Below are 22,831 nucleotides of genomic sequence, written 5' to 3'. Positions count from 1 at the left end.
GAGGGACATGGGTTTTTGTTACTTTGCTTTAAAAAAATCAATAGAGCATTTGTGCCTATATTAGAGATTAAAATAACTTTTGCCTCAGAATTAAGGTGAGTTTTCTTTTTAACAATATAAGAGACTCGTCAAATATCCTTGCACCCCATCCACAAAATGTCTAAGTTTCTTAAAAATCTAAAGATCCAGAGGAGGGAAAATGAACAAACATGTAATTAAGGACCCCGAGTTTCTATCCCAACTCCACTGCCTGCTAAGAAAGACTGGAAGAATGTTTCTTCCTCTGTAAGGGAAGGCCTGTGGGGCTTGAGGAGACCGAATGTCTGAGCAAAGCACTGAGCAGAATGCACAGGGGTAGACACCTTTTATCTTGCAACCTGCGATACAAATTAGAGCAACAACCACACAAAGGGGATTTAAAATTTTCATCTTAATAACAATAAGCAGTGGGGATGGTTTGGGATTAAAGGTAAATAAGATCTGTCTGTCCTCCCAAAGAGTTCACAGTCTGGCAGAGACAACAGACTACCTTCCAAAGTGAAAACCAGCCCAAGCTCTGGAGTCAGATGACTTTGGGTGACCTCCCAGTTCCTCCACCTTCTACTTGGGGTATTTTGGGAAAGTTACTTCATCTCTTGAAACCTCAGTTTCCTCATCTGAAAAATGGGGACAACAGTAGTACTTATACCTTCTAGTGTGGTAGAAGGATTCAGATAAAGGATTGAGCACAATGTCTGACATTAGCAAGTAATCCATCTTTGTACCAGGATTATGTCATTTTCAGCAGTTGCAAAGACCACAGATTGGAGGGACCTTCACAGTAGGTTGGAGTCTATTTATTCAGACAAGGAAGATAAATAGCCATAACCCCCTCAGTGAGGTAGAGGGGAAGGTGATTTTCCCAGAGCCCTTTTCTTTTTCAGGCCTCTTGTCATTCACTAGTGATGTGGTACTAGGTGACAGTGAGTGGTTGCTACTCTGATGGGTCTTGGCATCTGTCTCATAAGATGGTAGGAGGGCCCAGTAGGGCTTGTGTAGACCAAGTGTGCCCATGCCTTTGGTGGGCAGGAAATACAAGGTGGCTCACATTCATGCAGAGGTGCAAAAGGCATCTGTAAATTATCCAGGCCATAGCTTATTTCTCTTGCTCCTGGCATTTTTGGCCACAGTGCTTTCTCCACATGCTGGGCAGGAATCCGACATGGAAAGGAAACTGAAGTTTACATGGGCCGAGATTAAGTTTGGGGACTAGTCCATTTGTCTATTCATTTATTCATTCACTTCAAGACTTATACTCATGTCTGTCTAATATAAGAGTCTAGATTCTTACTATACTGAAAGGCCCTCCCATACTTACTAAATGCAAATGGGGTAGAAGACAATCCAACTGTTTCAAGTTTGTTTAAATTCAAGGGGAGCTCATTATTAACACCAAGACATCCAAATCTTTACAAGTGTTTCAAATCATTTCCAAGTATTTTAATGATTTTAATACAAATAATAGTGCTGTTTGTTGAGTATTTACTATGTGCCAAGCACTTATAGGCATTTATGTCAATTTATGTGAATTCCACTTGATATAAACCGATATCACATACATTCTCTCAACAGTTTTACAACAGCCCTAATGTGGTAGGCAGTCCCTGGCCCATCTCCCTTCCCCAGTGGTGAGCCTCATTTTACAGACAAGAGATCTTAAGTGCAGAGGAGGCCAAAGGACTTGAACAAGGTCACACCATCAGCAAATACAAGGCCTTCAGCACTCCTTGATTGTCCAGTTTGGCTACAGCCCTCATCATGCTCAGACAAAACTCTTGTTCTCTTCATCTACTTGGATCCAGTTCTGCCCATCCTACCTTAGCTGCCTTTCTAAAAATCAGCTGCCTGTGTTAAGTCTGTACCTAAAAGTTTCTATCCCAAAAGGCAGTCACTTAGTCCATAAGAAACTATATCTGCAGTGGACCTCAATTTAACTGAGTCTCTGTAATTGAGTTGTCCAATAAACTTTTATTGGTTAAATTTATAAAAACAAAATAAACATAACCCAGGAAGTTGTTTCAAAGCTGAAATTAAGAAGCCTATCCACTCCACGTGGAGAGCGACCAGGCACATCTACACCCATGATGAGAAATACTGCATACTTAATGTGTGCCAGGCACCGTTGGAAGGGCTGAGGTAAGAAAATACGGCAGTCAAAGTCCCTACCCTCATTGAGCTTACACTCAAGTGAGTGGAGAATGAACTAGTAATAAAAAAAAACAGTTTAAGATAGCAGAAATAGTGTCAGGGAAATAATTCAGGATAAGGGAGATAGAACAGGGGAGGATGGGAGCTCTTCCAGACCAGGGGTCAGAAAGCTCCCTGGGGAGGGGTAGTTTGTGCAGAGGCCTGAGCCACGTGAAGGGGGAAGCCACCTGAGAGTCTGGAGGTGCAGGTAGAGCAGGAAGGTGCTGAGGCAGGAGCCAGCTGGGCATCCTGGAACAAGACAAGCGGGTTGGTGAGGCTGAAGTGGGGTGATCTTAGAGTAGGTCTGAGAGGCAGGCTGAGATCGGACAATGTTGGGTGTTCAGGCCACAGTAAGGAATACTGATTTCATTAATGCCACCAACAGTCCTACAGAGCATATGGTATTTACAAAGGAAAACTCTGAGATCTAAAATGATTATATAACTCTCTCTGCCCTTATGAAATCTCACTATTTAGTGGTGGAAGTTCCATATTCTATATTCTTGTTATCAAATGAAAGCACAAGTCAGTTAAGAGGAAAATGAAAATGATGGGGAAGGGAGTCCCATAGAAGACCCCCTACATCCCCTCAACCCAGGAACTACACTTAAATAGTGTTAAATTAGTAGAAATTTGAATGAGGATTCAGGAAAATAAATGAAGTGCTCAGCTGTCTCTGGCCATTGCAGTTCTAATGCATCTCCCCCAAACTGGAAATACTGTCCCAAGAACTGCTATCCCCTCTGTACAAGTGACCATTGTTTACATCACACATATCCTTCTAGTCTAACCACATTAACAGTGCCAAGAAAGCTTAGGAAAACAAGGAATCCTGTTGCCTGGCAAAGCTAGGAACAGCAAATACATCACTTCTAGCTTCATCTAGCTGTTTGCTGTAATAATTCTGTACTTAGCACGTTCACCTAAAAGGAAAAAGAAATCACAGAATTTCATAGAAGATATTAATAACAACCCTTAAATTAAAAAAGAAAGGACTTAGAAATGTTTAAAATATTTAGGTAATGGCTCAATTATCCTTTTCCAGAAATTCACAAGGTCTGATCTCCTGTGAGTTATTAAGCATGGGAAGGGACTACAAAGGCCATATAGTACTGAGGTTAGGAATGTGGGCTCTGGAGTCAGACTGTCTGGGCTCACAGGGTGGCTGTAGGGGTTTAATAAGATAATTCATGTGAAGTACTCAGTATAATGTCCAACACTTAGTAGTAACTCTAAAAACCAAGCTGTTACTGTTACTATTATTACACACATAAACCCCAGACCCTGCCTCAAGGATGGTGAAGTAAATAACATCACTAAAGAATATTGCTAAAGAGAGATGCCAAGAACAAACTGCAGGGGTATAGGGGAACCAAGGCCACATACATTTATTGAGCAACTTCTCTGGGGCCAGATACTGGTAGCTAGGAATGCAAATAAGGTTGACCACACAATCCCTGTCCTGGAGGAATTCACTGCAACTTTCCTTTCACCCATGAATGGTTCTGAATCAAACAAGTAGTTTACAAGCGCCCATTCTGAGTGTTGCACACAACGCTAATGGAATACTTGGTTTAAAAGAGAGCTCTTGAGTTAAAAGAAAGTACACGCCACCTACGGAGAGAAGACTCAACCAGAAGAACAGTAAGAAAACAAACTAAGTGTGAGGAGGTGTGGGGCAAGGTATAAATGCTATAGGGAACTAGAGAGAAGAGAGAATAATGGGGGCTAGAAAGGTCCAGGAGGACTTCATTAACCAGGGGACAGAGAGTGAGGTGTCCTCATGAGCAAAGCGACTAGGTCTCCATCCAGAGCAGGCAGTCTTCTTAGCTGGTAAAATGATGCTGATGTTAAAGAAATTGAAATATGACACAGATACATAAACAGAACTTGCATGAAATGAAATCTGTTTCATATAAGACAGCAGGATGTAGTAGAAAGAGCATGGACTTAGAGCCACAGGCTTCAGTGATTACTGTCTGTGAAATCCTGGGTAAATTACTTACTCTCTCTGAAATAAATAAATGTTTGTGAATAAGTGAAATAAGCAGAAATTAAATCACCATATCCTGTTTAAATCAGGTACAGCTCTACGGACAACACAACCACTCTCAGATCCTAGGAAGAGAAAAAATGTCTATGAAATGAAAAAAGGGTTACTTTGAATTCATTTCACCCAGGGGAGATGAAATGGAATAGGCCATCCTTTATGAGAAAACTTATCTGTAGCCCTCCATTTAAATCCACAGACCTCTCCACTAAATACTTGCAAGAAGATGCATGGGTGATGTTCAGGAATGCAATTCAGAAACCAACTCTTGATCACCTACTATGTATCAGATACTGGGACAAGCAACAGGGATATGGAGATGAAAAAGACACCATTACTACACTCCATAGGAAGTTAATTATGTGTTCTACCATCTACTATTAAATAGCATGGACTTTAGTACTTGAAGCTTCCAGGGATTGGTCTCAGGTTGGTTCTGCCATCTCCCACTTAAGAGCCCTTCAAAATACTAGAAGATGGAAGGGTTCCCCAGAACTTCCAAACATTATTACCCCACCTCACCCATACCGTAGCCAATCCAACCAGACTGCTCTTCCTAGAACATGCTCCTTGTTCTCCCATGTTAGTCATGTCTAGTGTTTTATATCAGGAAGACCTTCATTTCCCCATCCCCATCTGTACATTTCCCTGACTACCTACCTAAAACAACATTCCCAGGTTTATCCCCTACAATCTACCCTTCCTTACTTTTCTCATAGCATTTAATGATGACCGGAAACTGTATTATTTTATTTAATAGTTTATTAATTTGTTATTTTTATGCCCTTGTGGAATGTAAGCTTTGTCCCCAGCACCTACCACAGAGCCTGGCTGCAGCAGGTACTCAATGATTTTTGTCAGGATAAAGGACAGAACATACAAACTCCATATAGCTCTCTACCTTTCTGAAGATATCTGTCCCTATCGACATGGTAATATTTATATGCACACTTATATGCATAAATAGGTCTTCCTAACATGGTAGGAAACTCGAGGACCCATGTCTGTTTCACCTCTGCATCTTCCGATACCAAAAGTGGAGTGTTTCCTTGGTTAATGCCAGTGAGTGAATAAATGATGTGATCCCACAGTTAAGATTTGTTGAGGTAAATAGATAATATGTTCCCTTCCTCCTCAGCCTTCTTAATCTTGACTTTATCAAAACTCTACCTCAATCCTCAGAAATATGAACATATTTGATTGGTAACATGGAAAAGTTAAGGGCACTTGTAACCATTTCTGCTGCTTCTTTTTAGGCAGTGCACTTGACCACCAAGTTGAAAGGTTATTTCCCCAACCATCAAACCCTTACTTAGGGCTTTTGCAAGCACCTATCAATTTCTTGTGGGTAAAAAGTGAATAAAACCTTTAAAAAAATGTACTCTCCTAGAGTGCACCAATCTCTGCTTGCTGTGAGTACAAGCTATTTTTATCAGGTGATACTGTGATATTCCTTTTCAACACATGATATTCACTTTTTCAAGCTGTTCGGCACTGTTCTATTTGGTTTCATGTTACATCAATGAGACAGTTTGAGGGAAAAAAGAAAAATGGGACATGCTATCTTTAGTAGCACCACTAAAACCCCTAAATAAAAACTGAATTTCCTAAATTGACTACCCAGTTTACATCCAGTTTACCCACCAAGTCAAGATTAAGGCGAAATAGGAAATGCCTCCACCCAGAGAGTAGTTTCTTAAAAAATGTTAATTACAGAAAATCATTAGTAGTGTCTCTAAAACTTTAAGGAGCTAAAGGTTATACATAAAGGTCATACAAGGGCGAAACAATTACTTCATGTATTTTATATTTTATAGAATTTTTGCTTTGGGAATTATCAGTCCAATTATATTTTAAAATGAACTCACATCTGGTTACACATCTGGGCATACTGAGTTTAAGGTGGTCATGTGATGACTATGAACCCTTGGCTAACAAGCACTTAGAGATAAAAAATATTCCAGAGCTGGAATATTTAGGCTGGATTACCAATGTCCTTACATAAAGGTGAAACATGAAGCCATTAGAGTAAATAAAATGACCCTTGAAGAGTTAGGAGAGCAGTAGACTGAGAAGAAAACCTTACTGCTCAAATGTTGGTAATCAATGTATGTTGAAAAAACATGTAAAAAAAATAAAGATTTCAATAAAAGTATGGGTCCGAGATAATATCTAGCACCTAGGAAGGCTCAAAAATACTAAACTCAGTCTCATTGTAAGAGTCAGTGGTTACAGGCAAAAGGATTTTTTGTAATCTGCAAACCATGGTACAAATGTTTGTTTCTCTTATTTCTAGAAGGAATGTAAGGGTGATGTGGTAGAGCAACTGCAAAACTGGTCGTGATCTTCACCCCTTCTTGTACTCATGCCTTTTGCAATGCAACTTTGCAGATCTTCCTACTATGAGACTTAATCTATTCTCCCATGCCTATATCTGGGCTGCCCTTATGATTTGCTTTGGCCAATAAGGTGCAGTAGAAATCCTGCTGTGTCCGTTCTTGCTTCCTTTCTCTCCTGCCCAGCTGTCAGTGAACAAGCCCTGATGGTCCTTGCTGACAAAGAAAGAAGACATGGAAAACAGTCCAGTGAACCCAGTCAAGGCTAATCTAGAACCATCTACAGCCTGCCAACCCCACACATGTAAGAGAGTCCAGTCAAGATCAGCAGAGCTGCCTACCTGCTCTAGAGCTGACTGCAAAGGTATGAACTAGCCAAACAGATCAGAAAAACTGCCCAGCTGACTTAAATACTCATGAGCAATAATAAACATTCACTGTTTCAAGCCACTGAGTTTTAAAGTGGTTAGTTACAGAGCAGTAGGTAAGTGATACAAGTAGCAATAAATAAACCACTTACTAGGAGCCTCACTGTGTGCCTGGCACTGTGCTTTAAAAGCAGTCAGGGGATATTTCATTTGCTTCTCACAATAACTTTATGCAGTGTTTATCCTCATTTTATAGACTATAAAATTGATGTGCAGAGAGTTTAAGTCAACTTGCCCAATGCTGCACAGCTAGGAAACAACAAGGCCAAAATTCTAATCAGGCAGTCCAACTCCAGAGCAGCACTTAATCCAAGAATGAGTATCTTTCACTTAATCCAACAGATAAGGATCTTTTCCTAGTCTTCTCTAGAATAAATAATCTAACGTTTCCCTGCACTTCTGATTGTTCCAACTCAAAGGACCACTTTCTATGAAGAATAGTAGTATGACAACAATGACTTCATTTGACACAGTACCTCATTTGATCCTTACAACAACCAGTGAAGTTTGTGTCATCACCTTTGTTTTCCAGAGGAGAGGAAAAAAGGTGGAGGGTGAGGCTCAGACAGACTACCCCACCTCCCTGAGTCACACTGCCTGTGAGCAGCCTAGCAGGGCTGTAACTCCAGAGCCCAGGTCCATGCTGCGTAGCTGCTCTTCTGAACCACTTCTAGGATCTCTATGCCTTCCTGTTCCCAGTCACCAGTTCCAGTCACTGATTCCAATCACCAATCAACTGTTGCACTTAGCACACATATGCCACAAGGTCTCCTATGTCTCCAGCCACAAGACTGACTCTTGAGGAGGCTTCAAAGCAGTTAAATGCATGTTTTCTGCTCTCAAGTAATTCACTATCAGCTGGGGCTGCTGAACTGAAATACACAGGAAGCTAAATGGAGTAAGAGATGAAATGTAGGGAGCGTTAATAATCGCTAAATGAATGTTCAAAGAAGAGTAAGAGAAATGTGGGTTGGATCTGCCTGGCAAAGCTCCATATGGGAGGGATCATGGAGGATGCACAGGATGGGGGGCTCCTCGAGGGAGCACAGTCTCCCATTGTTGTAGGTATGTGATTCTTTGAAAGAAACAAGTAGAACAGCAGACAATGGCCTGAAAATGTGGTGAGAGGGGGCATCAGAGGTGAAGAAAGGCCGAAGTGTAAGTAGCAGGACATGTATATTAATAATAATGATAATATTCAATTTATGAAAGATTTACTCAACTATCAAGCATGTACCAATGATATGTGCTATTTTATTGCAAGGGAAAAAATGGCCTTTGAAGATATCCACACAGACATAAGAAAGGGTCAGAACTGACAGCATGCCATTTGGTACATGGAAGGACACAGATATGCTGCATTTAGTGACAAAGATTTAAAGTGACCTCACCTAAGATCCATGAACTGGAGGGGCCTAGGGGACATTCAGATTGTGTTTGTTTAGAACCCAATTACCCTGACAGAACCAAAGCTCTTTGAGGCCAGAGACTGTGCTTCTTGTTCACCATTGTTTGAACAGTAGCACTGTGCCTGACGCACAGTGGGCACTTTGCAGATCAATGTTGTCAGACTTAATAAACAAATGGATGAATGGATGGATAAACATATCAGCTTAACATATCTGTGTCATAAGCAAGATAAAAAGCATTTGTTCATGTTTGAACCTAAATCTTAAAGGGGCAGGAAAATATTCTTGAATCTAGGTCTGTTGATGACAGTGGGAAATAAAATTAGATACTCTCAAGAGAATTCATCTGCATCCCACCATTCCTCTCCTGGGCATTCTCTTCCAAATCTCTTTTCTACTCACACCTCGGAAGGTTCTAGGTTTGGAAGGAAACAGATCAGGCAAACAAATGATTCTCCTCATTCCTTGATTCAACAAATATTTCTGTAGCTAGGCATGCCACTAGGCCCTGGGCACACAGACAAGCAAGAAAGAGGTTAGCAAACATCAACCAAGGTGGGTGTGAAATGGTAAGACAGAGGGCTCCTATCAGAACAGAGCCCAGCTCAGTTTGGGGAGGTCAGAGGACATGACAGGCATCCAAGCTGAGTAGGCTGGCAAGGGCCAGGGATATAAGAAGGAGGGATGTTCATGTCAAGGTTAGACGAAGTTGAGAAATGACATAAATTAGGTTCCTCCCCTCTAGGCTCTTAGAGTACCCTGCACACATCTCACCATTGCGCTTTGAGCCAAGATTGAAACTGTCAGCTTATTTAGATTGTTTTCTCCACTAAATAATGGGCTCCTTGAGATGAGAGGCTATTGTGTTCATCTCTGCAGCCCCAAAAGCAGCAGAGCTTCTGGGATACAAACGATGCTTAGTAGGATGAACAAGAACTTTTGAATGAGGAGGTAACATACCATAATGGTTAAGAACATGATCAAGAATACTGTAACTCATTTGGCTGTGAGACCTTGAACTACTTTTCTGTGCCTTAGTATCTTCATCTGTAAAATGAGGATAATAATAGTACCTCCTTGTAACAGTTGAATCCTCCCAGAAGCAGAGACTGAGACAGAGTCAGGAATGCAAGAGACTTATCAGTTTATTGTGAAAATACAAGGAAGGGGGAGGAAGTAGAATTAGAGGAGAGCCACAGACCACGATGCAGATCTAAGGCTTGGCCAACCCAGAGGGGAGCTCTGGGACGAAGATTTTCCATAAGAGGAGTTCATAGGTTGGGCAGAAATGATCAGGCCATAGTGTCCCCACCATGCTTAGTCGCTGGTTGGGGCTATCCAGGAACAGAATGGCCTAAAGGTGCTGCAGCTGGAGGCTGTCGTCTACTGCACTCCTTGCAGATAAAGTGAGTTCTCTCTTGAAGGAAGCAAATGGCACACATCCATGGTGAGCACACTACCTATGGGGTTATGAGGCTTTCACTAGTTAATACAGATAAAACACTTAAAACAGTGCCCCAAACTCAATATGTACTCTTCACATTTTTAGTATTACCATAAATTATCTGTATGATTACATATAATTTGCAAAAGTTGAGTCTATTTTGGGACTTACAAACTCAAATGACTACAGGGGCTAGGCAGGAAACATACACATATAAACTAACCTGAGTAAGATAAAAGGGAGTAGGGGGGCCTGTGGTCTCTGTAGCCTACCTGTAGAGAACATACTCTTCTAAAGATATTCAGATTAAAAACAATACCAAAGAAAATAGCCACTATTAAAGCCTGGCTAAGAATCAGAGTTTGAAAATGATATTTGTATATAATTTTATAATAAACAAAAGCTATTATGCAAAGACCTTGTTCATTATTTTCAGTTATTGACAGTTAAGCAGGGCATCACAGGGATGCTGCTTTCATATCCATGCTGGTGAACTTGGCCTCTTTGATACTTCAGGATTGATGTTAAACTCTAAAGGTATCAAAAAACAATGGGGTTTCTTCTTTTGGTTATTCAAAGTTTTGATTTTTAAAATGCACTGAGATGCTCTGCTGGATATTAAACATGTATTTATTTATTCTTCTCTCCAACAATAGAAAAAGAAGAAAAATTGCCTTGAATGCAGAGGGTAAATCATGTCTGAATGCTACATGGTACTCTAGTGTCTGGCCATATAGGAAGTAAGCAGACAGCTTTGTCTAACCAGACGCCGAAAGGTAGAATATGTGTGGCATCTAAAGGTGTGGAAATGAGAACTCACACCGCCACTGAGTTCTGAGACCTTTTTGAGACTTGCCAGATGACAGCTGGAGAGTACTGCTGCAAATGGGGTCATGCTGGTGGCAGTGCAGTAGTTAGAAGAGGACTCAGTCTATCATATTCTCAGCTACAGCCTGCCTAGGCCTCCTCAACACGGCATTAGTAGGAGACTGCCTCGCAAAGTCCTTAGTTTCAGCATCTTGTCCTGGATCCATCTGTTCCAGGCAAGCTGGAGCTCTGCCACCAGTGTTCATTCTATGATTTAGCTGGGCAACACCACTCATGATACCTGAGTGGGTCATACTGATGTACACTGAGCTGTTGAAGGGAAAAGGAATGTGGATGCCTCTGTTATACTTGAATATGTACCATAAAAAGTCACACAGCCTCTATTGTAAGTCAAGCTTTTGACATGTAGATGTCAGGTGCCTAAATGACAGTCCTTAAGGACACATGAAAAGGTTATGCCAGTCTCTCTGAACTCTGAATTTCTAGGCTCTATATAAAGAAATTTGACAATTTATTCTGTTTTATATTGCACTGAATGGTATATGACAGGCAAACTTCAGGGTAAACAATAACTTTTCAATTTTGCATCACAGGATAATATTTAAAATTTTAATTTATCAAGGTGAAATTTACATAACACAAAGTAAACCATTTTTAAAGTGAACAACTCAGTGGCATTTAGTACATTGAAAATGTTGTACAACCATCACCTCTGTCTAGCTCTGAAACATTTCCATCACTCCAAAGTAAAACCCCTCATCCATTAACCAGTTTGTCCCCATTCCTGCCCGTCCTCCTGCCCCCTATTTTCCTGGCAACCATTAATCTGCCTTCTGCCTCTATGGTTTTATCTATTCTGGGTATTTCATATAAATGGAATCACACAATATGTCACCTTTTGTTTCTGCCTTCTTTCACTTAGTACATTTTGGGGGTTCATCCATGTTATAGCCTGTATCAGAACTTCATCCCTTTTCAAAGCTGAATAGTATTCCATCGCCTGCATATACAATTGTTTTATTCACTCATCCACTGGTGGACATTTGGTCTGTTTGCACCTTTTGGACATTGTGGATAGTGCTACTGTGAATATGAGTGCTCATGTACTTCAGTACCTGTTTTCAGTTCTTTTGGGCATATACCTAGGATTGGAATTGTGGTCATTTGGTAATTCCATATTTAACTTTTTCAGGAACTGACAAACTTTTCCACCACAGTTCCAATATTTTACAATCCCACCAGCAATGCATGAGGGCTCTAACTTCTCCACATCCTTGCCAAGACTTGTTATTTTTTTGTTTTGTTTTGTTTATTATAGTCATGCTAGTGGATGCAAAGAGGTATTTTATTGTGATTTTAATTGGCATTTCCTTGATGACTAATAATGTTGAGCATCTTCTCATGTGCTTTTTGGCTATTTTTAAAAACATTTTGAATAACAACCACGGATACAAATGTAAGTTAAAGTTCAGTAGTCTATGGGGCATCCAAATGTAAATAACTATTATGACAGTTGAACAGATACTTGGTATGAGCTTCACTAAGTTTTCTCATGTACAAGCAATGACAACCACATCACAACTCACTAAGTTTTAGTTTAGCATTTTTTTTCAAACACTAACTGTAAAATGGGCTTCTTCAAAAACTTATCTTTAAATCAGAGAAATATGATGGTTACAAAAATCTAAGTTCCACAAGGGCAGTGATTTTTGTCTATATCATTCTTACTTATATGACAGTCCTTAATGACACAGGAAAAGGTTATGCCAGTCTCTCTGAACTCTGAAATTCTAGGATCTCACTCCATGGCACATACTAGGCACTCCACTAACTAAAGAAATCAGGTTAACTATTTTGACCCAGAGACCATAGCTGAATGTAGATGATAAGGTAGAGGGATGGATCTAGGATAATTCCTCAAGATTCTTCTGTGTTGATCTATGGTGTAAATGATGGTGCCATTAATCAGGATAATAAGTAGAGGAACAAGAATACTTGTGATAAGAGAATGGTCTCAGAATTCTTACTATTAATTCAGAATTCCATTTTTATTTTCTATTCCTCAATTTTCATGCTTCTTTGTATACCACCCTTTCCATATGAAAAACTGTAAGAGAAAAGTGAAAGGGTATTCTATGAGCATAAGATACTACTCACAAACATTTCACACCTTATATATAGTTTGTTTTTTCTTCCTATATATCCTTCCTTTCTTTATCCTTGCAGAACATCATGCCATCCCATATATGTCCAATTTTCCAGTTATTATGATAGTCTTTACAGTAGTGGTTAATCCCAATTTGGTTTGGCAAATTTATTAGGTCTCTGGCATATGAATTAGAGAATGTCTCCCATTGAACAGAACTTATCTAGCAAAGCAGACCACTGTGGTCCATTGTGACTCCATGACTGTTTTATAACTAGACAACAGATTCTAAATTTTAGCTTATTCTGATCACTTCCCCCTTGTAGATGGTGATTTCAAAAATTTCAAAAATTGTAAAAAATAATTCAAGTTTTTTTCAATTTGTTAAAAGTGGTTTGCTACCATTTGTCTTTTGAAATTATTTTATTATAAGAATATCCTAACCTTGCATAATTTATACCCAAAAACAGTAGATCACACCCTCAAAAGGGACAGAAACACTATTTCAACACACAATAAGATTGTTCCACCAATACTAAAGTTTCTTGAGCTCTGTTTTTCTACTACATATATCCAAACAACACAGTAAGTAGACCTCAAATTATAGCATAGTATTACAGTTAGTATCACTTTCTCCTCAACAAGCCATAGTCTGAGCAGACAGAGAGAACTTGTAGTACAAAACACTTACTTGTAATACAAACTTGAGATCTGACTTCTATTATTACAGTCATTCACCAAGCACTTTCAGGAACACTAGTTCCAATGACCTGAGTAAGACCCTCAAAACTGCCGCTTCCCAGATGACCCTTTGTTCAGAAACTCACACTGTGAAAACTAAAAGACCTTTAATGTCAGAGATGCAGGGGAAAGACGGCCAACAAATCTTCGAGCGGAAGAGAGGAAATCCCTTCTACGACAGCAAAGTACACTAACAGAAGTCAACCACAGGTATCCATATACTGGATAAGAGACCAAAGTTGTACAGAGCCTGCTCAGGGCTCTAGCAGCAAAAACACAACTCCATGGCATGGATTCCTTGTTTATAAACTGGCCAGTTGATGATGACTTACAATTTTGCTTGTTATCTATTCCTTGCTCCCATCCCACCCAACTTTTCTGACATTTTAATTCAAAGCAATGAAAACAACTTCAAGACTTCTCTTGTAAAGTTTTGGTTGAAGGAGTTTCATACTGAGTTATTTGCTCCATAAATATGTGTTGATTGTCCAATAAGTTCAGGGCGCTAGACCAGGCCCCAAGACTCAGGGGATTCAATGATGAATAAGATAGTTTCTGGCCTCAAAGGAGTTGGGTTTCTTTCCCCAGGTCTGGCAGTTCTGCCTGTGTGGTCCAAAAGGCTTTATGTCATATTTTCCATTAGAACTCTGTTGGGTAAGTGGATCTCTTGATAGATGATGGGGGCAAGGATGATGATGTTGTAGGCAAAGACAACAGTAAATGCAAATAGGCAAAAGTAAATGTTAAGTATATTTGGTCAAAGATAAATAATTTAATAATGGAGCAAGTGTAGGATTTGAATGGGAGAAAATAGAGGGCCATGAGGTTAGATATAAGGGTAATGATAAATGGAGAAAAACAAACCAGTAAGCTTAGGCTTCATCCTATGGATAGTAGGGGAAAGGGAAATTGTTTGGTGTGGTGGCTAATTGGAGAAGAAGAGACTGGAAAGTAGGGCAAAGAGGATTTTATGGTAGACCACTAGAGAGATGAAATAGGGAAATCACAGATTATTAAAGATTCATACTGCCCCTATTTTTCATCACCATGAATAACCAAAGGCAAACAGTCTAAATGCTTCCTGATTTTGCCTCCATGCTTGTCTTAGGAAAACATGACATGTTTCATTTTTTTTGTTTTTGGTAGAGAGGGGAATAGTATTTCTTTTTGAAGAGCCATACTCTTTTTTTTTTAATCACAAGAAAGGCTGTATTAGTTTCCTAAGGCTGACATAACAAAGGTGCCACAACTTGGTGGCTTAAAGCAACAAAATTCTATTTTCTCACAGTTCTGGATGACAGAAGTTCGAAATCAAGGTGTCAGCAAGGCTGTGCTCCCCCTGAAGGCTCTCGAGGCAAACCCTCCCTCTCCTCTTCCAGCTGCTGGTGTAAAGAGCACTATTCTTTACAAAGGCCTTTCCATGTTTAAGGAAATACCAATAATATCCCAAATACTATATTTTCAATTGGAGGCCAAAAAAGAAAGGTTTTTCAACAGTATCCACCAGTTGGGATATATTCCTTTGTGGTATATTAAAACTGATTATTCCTCTGAGTCATTAAATCAGGATTCAAGTCCCTATTCTGTCATTTACTAGCTTTCTATTATTGGGCAAGTTGCCCAACTTCTTGAAGTTGTCATCTTTAATGCTGTCTCTTAGTCAGTCATGGTCTCAATCAGGAAAAAGAAGGCACACTCAAACAGTAAAATTGAGCAAGGTTTAATAATGGAGTTCATCAAGGGATGAGGAAGCACCCTGGGGTTAGCAATAGTAGAGACTCCTTACCATCCCTTAGACTTCAGAGAACCCAGAAAGAGGGAACTGTAGCTGTAGGATAGATAGGGGCTGTGGCCTCCACATAGCCACTGCTAACCAACAGCCTCACAGAGAGGGATATGGAGGAATAAATACCTAGAACTCACTTTCTTTCTACCCTTGGATATCCTGCCAGTGCCCTCATTGGCTGAATCCTTCCAGAAGCCAGAAGACAAGGGACCTCACTGATGCAGTCTTTGAAGGTCAGCCTCCAAAACCACAGAAAGGATGGGAAAAAAGAGTAGAGAATAGATCTAGAGGGCAAAATGAAGATACTTCCAGTCCAAAATGTAATAGTGACAGTCCACCTCTCTCACAGATTTGCTGTAAGGGTCAAATGAAATAATATATGTAAAAACACTGTACATTGTAAACAAAATACACAAGTATAATAATTATGACATCCATCTTTTGAGAAGTAAACAAGAAAGAATAATGCCGATCTATGGAAAGGGTCTCTCCTAAGGTTGACATATCTCAAACTTTCAAATCCAGACTAACCCCTACACTGGAATTTTTTCTTTCTGGTTAAAAGTTCAAATCATGAGGACAAAAATCAAACTGAAAAGAAAATTTTCAGTACCAAATGGTTAAGTCTAAGTGAAAACTTCATTCCCTAGTGATGTCATTGTGAAAATGGTCAGGCAGGACTCATACACATCAGCATTGCCATGTTAGTTCCGGCCTTTCCCTTTTCCCAACTCCAATTCTAACTTTTGCAGGTCCCAGAATAAGCAACTATTCTAGGAAGCTATTCCATTTACTATTGTGGTTCAGGACCACTTCTTATAAGACCAATTCATTTGCCAAGGAAACATTCAACAAGTATTTAAAGACCACCTACAACTTGCTTAGTGTATCAGCTAAGCATCTATCTACTCATCAGTAGATGATGAACCATGACAATTATTCAGCATACAAACCTTATAATCTGATTTATCATCTTTTCTCCTTGTTCACTCTTCTCTAGCCTACAGTGACCTACTGGCTATTCTTTGAACCCCTCTGGGTAAACTCTGCCTTAGGGCCTTTTCTTTGGCTGTTGCCTCTGCTTCTGCAGATAGCCACATGGCTAACTTCTTCATCTCCATCCAGTTTGTTCGAAAGTTACCTTCTCAGTGAGGCCTACCCTGTTCAAGATTGTGAGATCCTCATCCTACTCTTTTTTTATTCCTTATCCTACTCTATTTTTCCCCCCAGAATATTTATAACAGTCTAACAAGCTATAGAATGTATATTCGCTTATTATGGTTATTTTAAATTTCTCTCTCTCCTTGCACCCCTGCTGATAGGGATATTTGAGTTTTGTTCACTATTATATCCCAAGCATCTACAATTGGGTCTGGCCCATACTATACACTCAACAAATATTCACTGAATGAATGAATGAATGAATCAATCAATCATCCAGTCAGTCATGTGAAATGGTTTCAGGAGGCTCAGTGACATTAGCAATTTTTTGTTAACAGAAATTTATTAGTCAAAAAAAGAAAGCTATGTTGGCATTGTATTGTAGGTCTAAGTTTCATCTCAACTATAGTTTGTTCCAAATTCTTTGCTCATATAAGAACATATAAGTGATGATTGATTCCCACTGTAATTAAATGTAAAAGCTGAAACATTTATATTAAAGGAAATATAAGACCAAGTATCAATCTGGTACTACAGATAATAAATGTCTGTAATTAACACACTGTGAATAACTGTAAACTCTGTCATTACACTGATAAAATGTAAAAATTCCTAAAACAATGGGGAACCCCGTGGAAGCTGAAATATTGACACTAGTCCCTTTACCAGTTGTTCAGAAGTTATACAAATTAGCAAAATGGTATTTAATGCTCATAATGCATTTGGCAGCCATTTTTGTACATCATAAGTTTAGAGTTACTTTTTTCTTTTCCTAAGGTAAAATATCACATCCTCATGTGTGTACATGGGGAGCCAAGAAGAACTTTATACTGGTAAGGGAAAAAAACCATGAGGTGGGCAGGTTAGATACCCCTCAGTAAACTATCGCCAGGTTCTGATTAGAGGAACAAAGATTGCTTCTGCAACAGATTTGGGTCCATAAATTAATGGCTTAAATATGTAGAAAATATGCATTGAAGGATTAGAATAATTATTTTGTTGCAGAGATACCTGGAAAGTCAAACAAAAACCTCAAATGACAGAACTAGGTATGAAGGTATTCGAAGGCTAAGTGGTTTCTTTCTGGAAAGTCAAACCTTTAACTTCCATCACCAAAGTGCTACTGAACATGAAATATTAGGAAGCCACTGCACCACCATCTTTCTCAATCAATGAAGCACATGATTTTTAGTGGACTGAGTCACAGATTAAACTCATCTTGGACTACAGTCCTAATTCTGTTTCAGATGTAATCAACCTCAGCTGTAAAATGTTTGTGTTTATGTGTGTGTGTCTGTGTGTGTTGGCATCTGACATATATGTTTGGGCTTCTCACTGCAACAGGTAACTACAACATTTAGATCCAAATTGAATTGTTTCAAAACAAGAATTAAAATCCAACTTGTTTCATATAGGTGTAGGTATAGGTAGGTCACAGGGAAGGCGGTATAGCACGGAGAAGACAAGTAATGACTCTGTAGCATCTTAGTATGCTGATGGACAGTGATATGCAATGGGGTGGGGAGGAGACTTGATAATATGTGTGAATGTTGAAAGCACAATGTGATTCATGTGAAACCTCCATAAGATTGTATATCAATGCTACCTTAATTAAAAAAAGAAATCTGACTTGTTTCATATACTATGTGCTAAGCTATTTTGAAAGAGCTAATACAGTTTTTTACTAGATACCATGGGCTATGAGCTGAATTGTTTCACCCCAAAGTTTATAAGTTGGAAGTTTTAAACTCCCAGTACCTCAGAATATGACTATAGCTGGAGATAAGGCCTTGAAGAGGTAGTAATTAGTAAAATGAAATCACATGAGTGAGCCCTAATCCTATATGACTGGTGTCCTTATAAGAAGAGATTAGAACACACACACACACCCAGAGGAAAGACCATGTGAAGACAGAGAGAAAGATGGCCATCTATTAGCCAAGGAGAGAGGCCTCAGAAAAAAACAACTCTGCTGACACCTTGACCATGGACTTCAAGCCTCCAGAACTGGGAGGAACTAAATTTCTATTACTTGAAACCTCCCAGTCTGGAGTATTTTTTATGGCAGCCCTCACAACCTAACACACTACATATGACTCGTCTCATTACATCATTGCATCATACGAACAATGCAATTTAAAGAACCCAGTGCCCAATGGCAAATCATAAGTATGAATGTCTATGGATACCTTACATATGTAATATCAAGAGGGAATAAATCATTCACATTAAATAAATCTCTCGATAATCGAAGCTTGTCTCTTAACAAACCAAAGTTTATAGCCTAATCATACTGGATGGAAGTCTTCCTAAAATTTATCATTACATGCTATTCCCCTTTTAAAATAGAATGTCATAATGCAAACCTTTTAATGAATAAAACTGAAATTTCCAACAAAACTGGCAATTGTTATTCAGTACTTCAATCCAATTATTGCTTCTACCTGAAATGAAGACTGGTTTCTCACATCTTACTGTTGTAAATTTCCAGCTAGTTTTCCAGCTCACTTCCACCTAACCTCTACTGAAACCTCTCATTTGTGTCCTATTTACCAAGCCTTCTAATCTGCTGTAGGCTGAGAAATTAGGGAACTAAGCATAGTTAGAACTGTGTCTCAAGCAAGAATCAAAAGGTTTGAGGGAGGGTCCAAAGAGCTTGCCTGTGAGTAAACAAGTGAACATACTCTTTGTGGCATGTCTTTCTTCTCAAGACAGGTTTTTGCTTCATTGTAACTTTTGTCTGTATTCCTAAGAGTTAACATTGAAAAGTTATGACCACTATGTTTGGATAAGTGAGATTTTATTTTTACAATATTTTATCAATAATTATTGGCTGTTATCACTTCAAACACTTTTGACAGCATCTTTAAAGTGAATTGATTATAAAATCTGTACTGTGCTGATTTCTGACCTCCAAATAAAGATGAATATGACTGTATCAATTTTAATAGTAACAGCTAGTATATATTAGCATTTACTGTGTGCCTGGTACTGTGCTAAAAGCACATTAGATATCTCACTTAACTACCAACAAGGCAAAGGATTTCTTGAAAGCAAAGAAATAGATGCAGAATCACTATGACCTTTCAGAAATTGTGCTTACTGGATGGATATATAATGTAAGTGAGCACTACTGGACCAAATAAAACATTGTAATCTGGTTCTTAAAAAGCTATTAGTAAAAACTAATACTGTATGTAAGTTTCCAATTAAATATAATTTTGGCACAAACCAATCATTCTTTTCCATGGACCACCACTCCTGATGACAATCTGAGAAATGAGAGCACCTTCTAAGTTTCCTATGATGCAATATGAACTTAGGAAGATATGATCATATGCAGAGAGGCCTTTGGAAATGAATCACTAATTATGCAGAATAAGGCTATATCAACTCCAAACTTCCAAAAGGTATGTATTTAACACATTTGAAGGTTAATTTTTTTAAAGTTTACTTTATTGAGATGTAATGGACATAGAGTCAAATGCACAGATCTTCAGGGTTCAGTGTGATGTGTTTTGACAAATAGACACACCCTTGTAGTCAACACCCCAATCAAGATACAACGTATTTAAAAAAAACCCAGTTTCTTCCTTCCTTTTGCAGTCAACCTCTCTCCCCAACCATAGGGAGGTATTTTTAAGCAAATATAGCAGCACTGATAGTAATAGCTACTATTTATGGAAGGTTAACAATAGGGGTATTTAGTGAGTGCCCACATGCCAGGCACTGTGCATATATATATTCCATTTAATTCCCATCTCAAAGGATGGTATAATCTTCACTGGTCTATTGGGACTACAAAGGGAAAGGGAGTAACAGAAGGACAAAGAAATTAATTATGCAAGGCCACATAACTACTGAGTGGTGGGATCAGACCTGATCCAATAATATCTAAATTAGAATCCCTCGTGCTAAACTGTATTGACTCTACACAAAGGCTAAGGAGTTCTCTGTTAATTCAAAACACATTCTAGAAATGCAATTAGTGGGGCCACCAGCTCTAACTCACAACTCCCCCTCTATTACAATCACATCGAAGTATCTTATCTTAACAAGCAAGCAAAGGTTTCAGAGGCCAGTACTAATGATAACTGAAGAGGATTATTTACAAGTTCTTTAACTGACTACCTACATGTAAATCCCTCACATATTCCTAGAGTAGTTTAGGAGAGGGGAAAAATCCTCTATAAAGGTGGGTAGGTCACAACCCCATCAGTACCAAGTAATGGTTAGTGCTTTAGAAACCAACGGAAGGAATTCAACAGTCCACTTGTTCTTATTCAACCACAGTGCCAAAGTCCACTCTACCAAGAACTACAAGGAGAGGTGCTGTAGTACAGCATTACACTGTCACTTTATTAGAGAAGCACGCAGGCAAACATCTGGATTGAACCTTTTGATTCCTCATTACATTAATTTATTCAGTTTTAAACTCAACCCACTCACATTTACAAAACACTTCACACAGACTACTTCTCTCATGAATGGAGCTCCATTCACATTTCACTTAAAACATCAAACTTATTCTGAAATGACTGAGGTTAAAGCTTGTTCAATGTCAATTTGGAAGTATTATGAAATATGAAAAACTAGGCACACAAATGCAGAAGGGTAATGTGAGGCAGCCTTTTTAAGTTGTTCTACTAAAATAAAGCAGGTAGGGGCCCAGGTAGACTTTCAGGCACACACAGGACTCCTATCAAACTGTGTTGTGGGTATTTGATTCCCCAGAGGCAAGATTTTATGAGAATTACCACCCTTGAAGTGGCACCGTCCAACACCCTCGAATCAACATGACTCATTTTCCCCAGTCCTGGAGTTGTTTTCTAGAAGCCCACCCCCCCAGTTTCTCTGTGGTCTAAGTAAATCCCTTAACATATGTTGGGGGACGGGAGGTTCTCTCCCTTCTAGAAACTCTCTCCGGGAAGCTCGACTTCAGGGCGTGTCTTTACTAAATGTCTGACAACCCCCAGCCCAAACAGGGACAGCAATTACAACTCACAAATATACCCTACCCAACACCCGACGCCTTTCTCCACCGCCAGACAAGCGCACTGCTTAGCGCAACAGAAGAACCCTTTCAGTCGCATCTGGAAATATCCCAAGCCCCAGGTCCACGGCGGGCTGTAATGGGGGTAAGGCACTGGAGGGTGCTGCTTCTCGACAATTAGCGGGAGAAACACAGGCAGGGGCCCTCTGAGGATCACCCAGGACCCTGGGGCCCTGCTGGCTCGAAGTCGCCCGGACTTTATGGCGCCGCCAGCTAGTTCGGCTGAGCCACTCCAAGGACAGCTCGGAAAAGGCGCGGAGGGGAGTGGAGCCAGGCGGCCGCTTCTCCGCGCGGCACGGTGGGCCTCCATGGGAAAGGAGGCGCGCGCCGACCCAACTTTTGGTTGTCTCCCCCGAGGCCAAGGAAATCTTGGGAGGCGGGAGGGGAGTGACCGGGAGTACAGTGGGAACAGAGCCGCTGATGAGGAGCGCGGGGGTCGCCCGGAGTCCCCTGGCAGGGGCGCGGAGACGGTCCCCAAGTGCGAAGGCCCCTCCGCGTCCCTGGGCGGGGCGGCCGGGCGGGGCGCAGGGAGCAGCCCAGTCGCGGCCACGTGGCCGCGCGGCCGCTGGCGCCCGTGACAGCAGGTGGGCGGGGCAGCGGGGACGCGGGGCGAGCCCGAGGCGCGGCTACCTGGTTCTTGAGGCGCATCTTCTTGGTGGCGCGGTCCTGCCGGCGCGGGGCGGAGGCTGGGCGGAGCGCGGGGACGCCCGCGGGGTCCCACCGCGCTCGCTCGCTGGCTCGCCCGCCCAGCGCGGCGCGGCCGCCTCGCCGCTCGCCGCAGTCGGATTCGCCGCCGCCGCCACCCCACCGCCGCCTCCAGGGGGCGCCGTGCGCGGGGAGACCCGGAGTCAGGTTCTCTGGCACTGAGCTCGGTTCTCAAGCCCCCTGGCACTGAGCTCGGGGCTTGGTATGCAGTCTACCTGAAAAAGCTGAATGAAGAAAACTTTCCCTTCTTCCAGTACTGCTGACTATATGCTTCCATTTTAGGCGTGCTAGCCTCTTTGTAGTTCAAGCCCACTAACACCATTTGGACCAATGTTATTGGCAAACACTGTGCTGGGCCCTGAGGGTTTACAAATGTGACCAACTTGGCACTTTTAGGATAAATCTTACCGCATTAGGAAGGTGGCCTGTCTCTGGCAGAGAATGTGGACATTTTAAGTTCTCCCTCAAGCTGCGTTTGGCCAGTTGACTGGTGTCTATGTCCAAAGTAAAGTGAGAAA

At 40.6% G+C, this 22,831-nt stretch overlaps 1 protein-coding gene across 1 annotated transcript in view; it reads right to left on the bottom strand.

The window, feature by feature from the left end:
- ELAVL4 (ELAV like RNA binding protein 4) overlaps positions 1-22,341 on the bottom strand; it is a 131,816-nt gene extending 109,475 nt beyond the window's left edge. The window contains exon 1 of the mRNA XM_073233904.1: positions 22,239-22,341. Coding sequence (XP_073090005.1) covers positions 22,239-22,256 — 18 coding nt within the window. The 5' untranslated portion in view covers positions 22,257-22,341. The remainder of the gene's footprint in view (positions 1-22,238) is intronic.
- Between the last annotated feature and the right edge of the window lie 490 nt (positions 22,342-22,831).

This window comes from Manis javanica, chromosome 4 (genome assembly GCF_040802235.1).
Source record: "Manis javanica isolate MJ-LG chromosome 4, MJ_LKY, whole genome shotgun sequence".
Taxonomy (NCBI): Eukaryota; Metazoa; Chordata; class Mammalia; order Pholidota; family Manidae; genus Manis; species Manis javanica.
Note: the sequence above shows the minus strand (reverse complement) of the source record. Positions and strands in the feature narration are given on the sequence as shown.